The sequence below is a fragment of the Eurypyga helias genome, unplaced genomic scaffold (genome assembly GCF_000690775.1).
Source record: "Eurypyga helias isolate BGI_N326 unplaced genomic scaffold, ASM69077v1 scaffold1697, whole genome shotgun sequence".
NCBI lineage: Eukaryota > Metazoa > Chordata > Aves > Eurypygiformes > Eurypygidae > Eurypyga > Eurypyga helias.
The window spans coordinates 69519-80713 of NW_010263450.1; the positions used below are offsets into that span (position 1 = coordinate 69519).

The 11195-nt window shown below is 40.7% G+C and overlaps 1 protein-coding gene across 1 annotated transcript; it reads right to left on the reverse strand.

Annotated features, from left to right (window-relative positions):
- Positions 1-449: 449 nt before the first annotated feature.
- LOC104512865 (39S ribosomal protein L23, mitochondrial-like) lies at positions 450-10397 on the reverse strand. Its single transcript, XM_010156024.1, has 3 exons — positions 10316-10397; positions 8460-8533; positions 450-798 (listed from the first exon to the last, which is right to left on the reverse strand). Exons 1-3 carry the CDS (start codon positions 10395-10397, stop codon positions 634-636), a joined length of 321 nt encoding a protein of 106 aa, XP_010154326.1. The 3' UTR covers positions 450-633.
- Positions 10398-11195: the final 798 nt, after the last annotated feature.

Sequence of the window (11195 nt, forward strand, 5' to 3'; positions counted from 1 at the left end):
GGTCAAACACACACGTGCCCGGTCACAAGCTTATCCAATAAACATTGTCTCCAAAATGCCACACAACTGTTAACAAAGGAGTGCAATCAGATCTCACACACACTCCTCCAGGAAAGAGGGGCAGGGGGTCACTTTGCAAGGAAGGCAATGCAGAAGATAGCAGGACACTCTCACTGACAGTACAGGAACCCTGGGTCCTGAGCCTACTGTCCCATTATTTACACCTTCACGTCCACCTCCGACTGACCTATCTTGACTTTTACACATCCTACTCAATGCAAACCACTTATCCTGGGAAACGAAATGCCTCCTACTTCTACTCAAAACAACCCGTAGAGCACAGGAAGAAGGTAAGCACAGTGATGCTCTCACAGTCCGAAACAACAACAAGCAATTTGACATTTTAGAAACAGTCCGCAACTTCACAGGACAGACCTGATGCAGTCAGATTTATTTTACCTTTTTATTTCTTTAGGGTCATTTTGCTGTAGTTGTGCACAAACAGCCAGGAAAAAAGACACGCTAGCAAGGGCTGCTCAAGAATAAACATTCGATCATTACAAGAAGGGAAGAGTGCAAGTTCTGCTGACCAAAATCCCTCTGAGCCTAAAGAAAGGCAGCTGGCTTCTCGCATCAAAGTCCAAACCAATCGGGGACTCCACCTCGTCTGGGGTCACCTTCCTGTCTCTGCTTCTCTCTCTCCATATATTTATCCTTCAAGTCATCAAAAGAGCGAGTTTCTGTGTCTTGTTCTTTCTCTGGAAATAGGTTGGGAAACTGAAAGGTTTGTCCTTGGCCCTAAAGAGAAAACAAATGGTCAGAGAGACATTCCAGCCTTTCTGCAGTAGCTATGATGCATATACTGACAATGAAAGACCACCCTGAAGTTCCAGCTAGTGCAAAACGGTACCTCTCAGCTCCCAAGACCTCTTCCACCCCTCTCTCCAAGATACACTTACATCTCCACACCCTACGCCCCCAAAAGCTAGCTTTTAGCCTCTCCTCTTGTGGCTAATTAAGACACTGACTTTCTTTTTACAGATGAATGGTCAGGAGATGGACACCTCTTCAAAGCCTTTGAATCAGCTCAGAGGTGTTGTACCACCCATATAGTAAAAGCAAGATGAGCCAAAAAAGTGATTTTGTTAGAGTAACACCACTGAGGAAATGGTGGAGCAGGCACCCACTACAATAACACTCAGGATATGGATATAGGTGTTTAGATCTCAACTAAGGATAAGAGAAAACAGACCTAGCAGCTGCTAACTGTAGGGCATAATATGGGAATACAGAATAGCAGATATCAGAGGTCTCTTATCATCAGGAATAAAGACTATAGTGTAAAACAATTACAGTGGGAACAATCTGTCTAATACATCGCTGATGAGATTAAAGTGATTACATCTGCATCAGTCATTCTGCCTAACAGACAAGTCATTCTAGTGAAACATCACCATCAGATCTATGTCTCCCACTTGGAAAATAAACATTTGCTTGGTCTCTGGTTTTTATCTAACAGCAGGAAACCATTATTCTGTGGAAATGTTCTATCCCATTAACATTATCTACTCACTTTTTAGTGGTGTTCGCACCAAGCGCAACTTCATTAAACTCAACAGAATCAGTCCTTCCATTCTGTATGGGACTCCGCATAATGAAACTCCTAACTGACAGCTCATAACTCTAAAATCTCTCTCCAGAATACTTACAAACCTTACCATACACTAACTGCTTTGGCAGAATACCGTTTACAGAAATCCCAACAGAAGTATTTAATTGCTTCAGGTTAAAAGGTTTCTGTTCAGATTAACCATTCGTTACATTTGTGCAACCAATATAATCAAGAGGCCCAGTTATGAAATTGTTCCAGAAAGGACATGAAAGGAGTCTTCCACAACACAGCTACCTATACTACATTTTGGGATCAGAAATGTGACATAATTAAAAAAAACACATCACCGTGCCCCGACCCAGATGAATACGTGCTATGTTTCATTTAGCCATATACACTCAACCCGGTGATTTCCAGGTGTGAAAGAATTTAAACCTCAAGCATACCCTTTGGAAAGAAAAAATATGACATCCCAGTTGAGCTTATCCAGACTAGAATCTAGGAAACATCAACTCATACCCAGCAATGCTCCGGTTGTTTTTGTAGTGCATACTTCTTGGGGGTTTCCTAAGAGCCTGACCATACTACAAAAACAACAAGGGAGCTGCTGTGTACATTGCTCTTTCCTCAGTTCTAGCCTGGATAAGATCAACTGGAACAAATCAAGGTTTTCCTTTCCATGGCGTACACTGTGGGGTTTCAACTCTTTTGTACCTTTGGATTACCTTTAACTATTAAAGCGTAGTTCAAATTCAAGGCACAGAAACTGGCCTTATCAGCATCCTTAAGCAATCCCAAAGCTGTAGCCTACCAAAACTCTTTCTGTAGTAGGATCAGCAACAAGCACCCGTGAGGCTAAGCGCTGCCCAAGACCTCAGCACACTGAACCATTTGGAAAAGAATTGGTTTAGATTCCAAAAAATCACTGCATTCTAACTTCATTGCAGGCGGGTCACTCAGCCCCATGGTACCTACGGAACTGATTTTGAGGACTCATCTGCCCTAGAGAGGAAGCCATTTTAGTTGAACAAGTCAGAAAACAACTCAGGCTAACATGGTAGGCATGCCACCTACACTGAAAATCTGAGAACTATTTATATTGGTAACAGTGTAGTAAGGGACTGTTCTTGTTATGCAGCACTTCCATTCTGGTACGCTTCCAGCACCAATGCACTGCCCTTATTGGAGAACGAGGGAAAGCTGTCCCTAAAGCACACTAACAACATCCATGGTAATGCACTAAGCATTGCAAAACAGTTATTATTTTAAAACGAAGAGAAAAAAAAAATTTAAAAAAAACAAAAAGATACACACAGAGGCTACAGCAAAACCAGACAAACCTTTCAGCTGTTTACTGAAGTGCTCATAGTTCCCATTTCAAGGCTGGTGAAAGTCAAATATTGAGCTGAAAATGTCAATTTGTATCTGGAGTCTTTTAATAAATCAAAATCAGCAAAGACAAGTTGGCTCTTACCAGCTCTTGTTTTGTGAAGAAATTCTGATTTTGGCTGGCAGCCAGACACGATTTGAAACAGCCAAGACATTACACCCTGAGAACTGAAGGTTGATAAATCTTAAGTAACAATACTATGCAGTAATACTGCACCGTAAGACTCTGAAGTGATGAAAGCTGTATGAAAAATAGCTGTTGTGCATGCTCAGTAGCTAGTTTTCAGAAGAAGCCTGTATCTTGGGTATTTCAAAATTTCAAAAATACCAAAAGGCATCAACTTACATAAAGGACTGAGAGTCTGTCCAGGCATATTTACATTCAGTGCATCTTCCACACGATGCCAGAGGCTACTGAGGTTCAAGCTCATTTGCCACCTTCTCAAAAAAATGCCTACGAAAGGAAGGGAGGGGTTGTCACCCCTTTACACAGCGCTGCTTTTTCTTGCACCACTGCTTTGTAAACGTCTTGCCTTCTATACAGTAACCATTTGACAACCATATGATAAACGCATGCTCAGAATGAAATCCTAATCAAAATAAAGCAAACAACTAAACTCCTACCGAGTTGAACAGGGTAGTTATGGGGTTTGCAAACTGCTAGAATCAGGAAATGCTGGCATTTTCAAACAGAAAGCAAAATTTTGGCTTATTCTTAACCCTTGCATTTGTTCAGTTTTGCCTTTTGCAAGCCATTTACCCAAGGCATATCCTTTTAAATACTGAATTATTGAAATTCACATAAACTCTACAAAGGCTAGGGCTTGGTCCTCCTTTAGAACTTCTGCCAGCAGAACTACCTCAGTTAGAAGCACAAAGGAAGAAAATAAGAACACCTTACTACCTGACATAGCTGTGCTAAAAGAAAATCCTGTAAAAAAGACACACTGGCAAATAGATCCTTTTGCTTAGATAATTTAGTCTGTCTTGGTACCGGATGCTGCACTCCAGGCAAAAGAACTTTTTCACTGATGTGAGGTGATACTCTGATACTCTGGTGTTTGTCAGGATAAGCTCTACTACCACATGCCCTTAGATATCAGTGAACTCTCATAATGTTAAAAAAAAAAAGAAAAAAGCAAGTCAGAGAGGCAGTATTAAAAAACTTTAAAAATAAAGGCAATGTGATGATTTTATGCATTGCTATTCTCAATCTAGGATCTTCCCACAGACCTCCCTTTTTCCTACAAATTCAAAGATTATGCACAACTGAGATGTGTGGTCCAGTGTTTAGATTACAGAAATGGGAGCCATTAGGCTTTAACTCCTGCGCAACTCTAATCCTCGCTTCAGCATTACCCAAATGTAAAACTGATTTATATACAAGGTCTTACGAGGATTCATTTGTTAAATGCTAACATCCTTCAAGATAAAAAGTGACCTCAGCATCCAACATGTATTTTCCCCTTAGATTTCAAGCTTTTTGTGTTAGAAAGGCTGAAAACACACCTTGTTCTCCAGCCTGTAGGAGTTACCACATCGAGTGGTACAAATTGCCTCCATTCATTTTAATGAGAGGTTAAGTGACCATAATTAGGCCTATGAAGTCAAGTGTTAGCCTTTCCACTGCTGAGCTTCATGTCAGAAAATTGCTGGAAGGATTATCCGGCACAAACTCACTTATACTTCTCTGACCTTTGCATCTCTTGGAAAGTTTAGGAATGGAAGGTCAGCACAGATATCATTATGTAGGAATGACGCAGCAAACACTGATCATGTAAACAACCGAGATCTTCTGATTACTTAGATAATTGAAGCACTTACTACTGTCCTTCAGAATTAGGAGAAAAGTGATGTTTATAGTATCATTAACTAAAAAATGTTGGACTCCCAACAGCACGGGATTCAGTCCAGCAGTAGCAGCAAACACAGCTAAGTTTAATAATCCAGCGTATTTGAACAATTCTCCTACTTTCCTAATCAGTGGTAACATCTGATGTTAGAACATGTCAAAACAGCATGGAAAGCAACTTCAAAAATCCACAGAGGAATGACACAGAGCATCCAAGTTCCCCCTGAATTCACTACATGTCAAAAGAAAACTGCTGTCACATCCGATGTGCAAATGGGTTAATTACTATGAAGATACCAAACAGGGTTTGAGAAAAAGCATTTGAAAAAATGTTCCCACCAGTGCCATCACTCATGCAGCTAAATAGATGTTAGTCCTAATGTTGACAAGGTCAGACTCCTTTTTACAGCCATCTCCATTAGATTTCCCAAAACAGGTTTAATTAAAAATAGGCCTGGATTCCAGAGGCTTGTCTACGGTTGTACTCCCACGGGTGCTAACACCTGTTGAGCTAAACCAGTGAGAACACCAAAGGAGGAGGAGGGGATGTTGTTGTTTTTCTTAAATTTGCCTGATGTTGATGGAACTGCAAAGTTTCCCACTGGCTTTTTTCTTTTTTCTTTCTTTTTTTTTTTTTAACATTAGTATAATTATAACTGTATTGGAGTAAGGAGAAAGGTTACTGTATTACATTAATTTTATCTACTCTGCAAAGATATATAGATTTTTTTTTTTAATAAAAAAAAACCCAACAGTGAAAACCGTGTAAAAATATAGTATTTGATACACAGGGCCATTAAGTCTCTAACTTAAACCTTTCTCACCACATTCCAAAAGGGGAAAAAAGGCAGGCAGGCTCTGGAATGGCAAGATATTGTTGATCCACAGCCTTCTATGATTTGAGGTATTTTTTTAGTGTGAAAATATTATGCTTGGACAGCTCATGTATTTGTCCAGTTACAGCCTGAGAATAAAGTAAACAGCTCTGAATCTCCAAGAAACAGTATTTGGAAAAGAAAGGACAACAATTCTTACACGTGGAACAGCTGGGGCACTAATCTGACACCTAAGGGTATGTTGACTATGACTTCATACACCTTCCACCTTTGAGTCACTTGCAGTAAGTTAATGAATTGTGTATGTTGCACTGGGACACATAAGGTGATGTTTGATGAAGCAGGGAAGCTTAACTGGTCACGAGGATATACTCGATTTCATTCAGGTAAACCACACGCCAGCGGCTACGAAGTCATGCTGAAAAGAGCAATACTTCCACCTAGTGGGCAATAGAGAGATCAACCCAAGACCTTCCAAAAACACATCCTTATTTTTCCAGTCATAAGTAGTTTCAACTTGAAACTGGATTAATGAGAGAAAACACAGCTGGTAAAACGGTGGGAAAGCCCAGCCACTCTGACTCACGGCAGATGCAAACTAATTCTCATGAAAATAAGGATTTTACAGTGGTTACCAAAGACTTTCCTAAATTAGGCAGATATTAACAATAGACTGCATGGGGCCTGTTACCGCCTGAATCACGCTATGAATGAGAATGAAGGCAAACCCTTCAATTTCAGAAATGACACCGCATTTCTGGCCTCACCCACTGTTTAAAGCTGGTGTGAACACAGAACTGGGAGCTCGTTGTCTGAGACACCAGAGCTAGTGATGAAAAGCAAAGGACAAAAGGAAAAAAAGAAAGAAAAAAAAGACAAACCCAAATGTTAAAGAAAGTAACAGATACCAACAATAGAAAATAAGGGACCAAAGAGACTAGGAACGAGGTGAGGGGAAAATGCACTGAAAAGATGGCATTCTTTAAGAATTTATGATGATACTATAGTATAGGGCAACACAGTTAGGGACACTTGCTGTTTCATGGACCAAGAGCAGTCCTCAGGCACAGTGCCACAGGGGTCTGCACAGGCTAATTCGCCCAGGAGACAAAACGAGAGGCTGGAGGAATGACCCCAGTTACTGCCGTCCAACTGCCTCCAGCACCAAGCTAGTTTGGGTAATTCTCCTCTCCACCACGCAGCTGCCCCTAAGGTAACAGCCACTATTCCAGGTTGAGAGGTTCGATGGCAATTTAATGCACAAAGGCACTGCCTTAAGTGAGTGGCTTGCTCCACAGAACAGCAGCGTCTCACACTCCTTCTCCCCGCGTATCTATGGGTTGACAACTACCACCTTCTCACTTCAAGAGATACAAGAAACAAGACTGTGTTAAATGCACTGAAATAAAATTTGAGAACTGACCACAGCTGGCTAAAGATCCATGTCTGCTTCCATCTTGGGAAACAATTTTCTAAGAAACAGTCACCAGCAAGAGGCCTTGACAAAGAGTGCTTGCAATTAATCTACTAAGGAACATCACTCAGAGAAAGCAACTTCTAAGATACAACATCACTCCTGGCACTCAATTCCTCAGCTGTGCTCTTAATGAATCGTTCAAAGCTGATCTCTCACGGACAAAAACCTAGCACAGGCGATCCAGGAGAGAGAATTTGCCCACCAAAGCAGAGACTCTTCCTTGAAAAATGAATGTGGTTTTTAGCCATCGCAATGCAAAATCCTCATGGACATGAGGTTGCCTTTAACTTCAACACAGTAAATCAAGGTTAGTCCTGATCCAAATACAACTCTGTTACTTTCTATTAACATTGTATTTTATACCATTCTTTTAAGAGGCAAGGGCTGTCTAGAAAAACACACTCTCCTAATTTTTCTTTCCACTCCAAGAGAAAAATGTCTAAGCACATTTAAACTTTGAAAAATTAAAACGCCATCAGATTTCCCACTGTCTGTGCCTCTGTAGTTTGATTCCAAGTCCATAGGAAGCCTTATGCAGTCTTTAAGATCAGTGTTCCCCTGACACTGAATCCTTGTCCCAGGATGGAGTAACACTGAGGTGGTGTTGCCAACAGCAATTTTGAGCTTATGGTTTTACAACCATAAATAGCATTCCTTTAATGTAATTTTAGTATGTGAAGGGGTTTTCTGTCACTGGCTGCATTTCTTTTTTGCATAGAGACAGGTAAGCCCTAGAGAAGTCTAAACTATAATATGCTCCTGTTATGAAAGAAACTCATAAGAACATGAAGCTCCTTTTCCACTGGGCAACCAACATACATTTCGGAACCCTGTTTAGCCACAAAGCATGCTTGGTAGACATGACGAAAAGCTCTCCAAGGAATATTCCTTAGCATCCTTTGAAATCCAAAGAGCTTTAATAAGAAGTTCCCTACCCTTACAATATATTCTTTCACTTACTGGACATTTCAGCAATCAACCACACAAGTCATGAACCTTCCAGCACACAGAGTACAGGGTCAGCATGAATCTCACTGGCAAAGTAGCACCATATGACATCAGACCATAACTTACATCAGACCTCAAATAAATACGGGACTTGAAAACTAATCATTTGTTTGAATTTGATTTTTAGACTAAGTAATTTAAATCTCTTTACACATTCTGGAATGTGTTAAAGAAAATGTCACTATTAAAGAATTGGCAGAACTGCTCAGCCAACCCGACAATTCACTGAACATCACTTCTAGCTTTAACCGTCCCATCCTCTTTCCCCACAAGCAGTTAACTCACCAGCTGTACATAGGCAACCTTGTAATCTGGCTTCTTCACCCTCCGATTCCTGTGATCCCTCTTGTTGTTTGCACCTGCAGAGATGAAGAGAGCCCCACCTTTTACAGCAAAGCCAAGCTGAAGGGGAAACTTCACTAGCTGCCATTTATTGTTAAGAGGAATACTCTTTCCTCAATACCAACAAATTAGGACAATTATTAAAACGTACTGAAGTTGGTAGACACTACTCTCCTTGTTTACAAGTAGGGAACGGAGGCATCACTACTCAGGCTGCCAACAGTCACTGTGCCTTCACATCACGTACAACGTTTGCATAGAAGCAACAGGTAAGTCTCCTGAGTAGGGGGGCAGGAGTGATAAACTGTCCTCCCAACAGCTTCAGGAAGACAAGGAGGAAACGATCACTTAACAGCTTCATACTTGTCAATTTTTAGTATCCAGCTAATGAGCTGGATCCACTGTTTATACAGCAGGAAATTACACTCCACATCCAAAAAAAACCAAAGCACCTCAACCTTCTGCAATATGCCAGTTACAACTGAGTGGGAAGTTCAATTTATTCCCTGCATGTAAGGCAGACATTAAAGCTTTCAATTATTAGACATTCTAACCCCCCTTCCTCTTTCATCCCTGAACACATACATTCTACCATCACTTCCATTAGCAGTGGGGGATGAAGTTATTCTAAGGACAAGCATGGATATTTTTCAGTGCTGTTTGCAACTGCATGTGTTTGGTATCAAAGACTATTCAATTTTATTTTTCAAATAAGCATACTACAAATGATCTTACTGTTTTCTTTTTCTTCTTTCATACGTTCTGAGTTTTACAACCTTATTTTTGAAGCTTTTTATTTTTTCCTATTACAGCTATTTTTTTTCCTATCCCTTTTTTAAAAACATCCCTACTCTTACCATTATAAACACATCAATCAATTCCTTTGCTACAGTCACTGCATGAAAGCATCAAAGATGCCCTAATCAACAAGTCACTCTATTTGATTAATGCACTGCCTGGTAATCAAAAAGGTAAATAACAAGAAAATTATATTCCTGACGTTGCACTGCATCCAAACTGCAGTCACAGCAGCTCCTGGGAAGGAAGCATTCAAACGTAAAAGTGACCTTATATAGATTATTTCAGCTGGAAATGTGTCTCTCATAACTTAAAAGAGGAACACTTTTTCTCTTGGGTTGGTTTTATGTTGGTTTTTTGGTTGGATTGTTTGGGTTTGGGTTTTTTTTCTATGGGTGGCACAAGGGAGAAAGACCATCAGTAGAACCATACAAGTCTGTAGCAGAAATGTGGAAACAACAGGTGATGGAAAATTGAAAGCTTGTCAAGATGCTTTTCTGGCATTATCTACTGGCCTAATAAAATTTTTTTTTTGCTCTACAAACTTTGCCTTTCGTTAGAATGTAAAACCATGCCAGGTAATCTCAACTCACTTTCTTTTTTTGTTTAAGCTACGGCTGGAATTAAGTTTCATTACTAATTTCATTATAACACATGAAGCAGTTCCTTCTGAAGCAAGACACCCACTGGTCTTCAAGGAGAAATGTTACAAACTACAAAAGCATGTAACATGAACTAGATACCTGTCAAGATGATAAGGCTCTTTAAATTCAGAATTTTCTTTTTAAAACTAGACCTGTGTCATAATCTAGTCAAAACATTCAAATATGAAGTGGTGCATATTTATTTGAAGGGACAAATAACTAAGAAGATAGAAGTCACCAGCTAAGCACCTGGAACCAATGTTTGTTGAAATCTAATGGACTTTTTGATAGGAAAAGTCTGTTCTGGCTGCACAGGGATGCTATATTTATCCCTCTCTATTACTCAACTGCGCTTACCGTATTGTATCCTGGTCCTCACAGCAGCTACCGGCACGTTGTATATTTTTTCAAGGTAATTCTTGACATCCACTTTTGTCATTCTAGGCAATGCAAAAACATTTTGGGGAAAGAAAAAAATATAAATATTCAAATAACATAAAACAGAGCCAGAGTATTTATAAACTAGTTGATAGTCTGGAATAAATATGTCTTCTCCTTTTAATCAAGGTAGCTTTACTGCAGAAAAGTATAAACTCAGCATAGATTGCACACTGCTACAGTAACTAGTTATCCATACACTGTAACAATGACAAATATTTTATCCTCTGTAGCCTCAACAGTCAAACCCCCAGATATATCCTGTACTCAGCAAGACCGAGTAGGCTTTCTCACTGCCTGAGAATCCTTTCTAATCTTCTGAACAGCATTTTCTAATCTTTTCAGGACCTGCCAGAGGCTTGTGGGCTTTAGTATGGGCAACGAGATCAGTCAGGATGAAGGAGTCCTGACAAATACCCGGACATCACCTTGTTTTCGCTAGATTTTCATAAACCCTTCTTCCTAAGCCTGTCCGTGGGAAGTCTGAGCCTCACCAACGCTCCGGAAGAGGAGTCAAGTTTGCTCGTATTTAAATTAGCGCCCTCGCGGCTCTGTAAAAGGTCTCCCTGATGCAGGAACCCCTTCCCCCAGCTCAAAGGGAGCTACCTGGCATTTAATCTTCCCACCCCTCAGCTAACCAGGCAAGCTGCAGCCCAGGAGGAGGCGACAAGAGGCAGCGTGCCGGGACATGTGGCACTGGGCGGGTAGAGGGGGAGCGGGGGGTGCGTGCTCTAGAAGCGGCTGTGGCCCCTCTGCACCCCCGGACGGCGCTGGGCCCTTTCCGCGGCAGGGCAGGCCC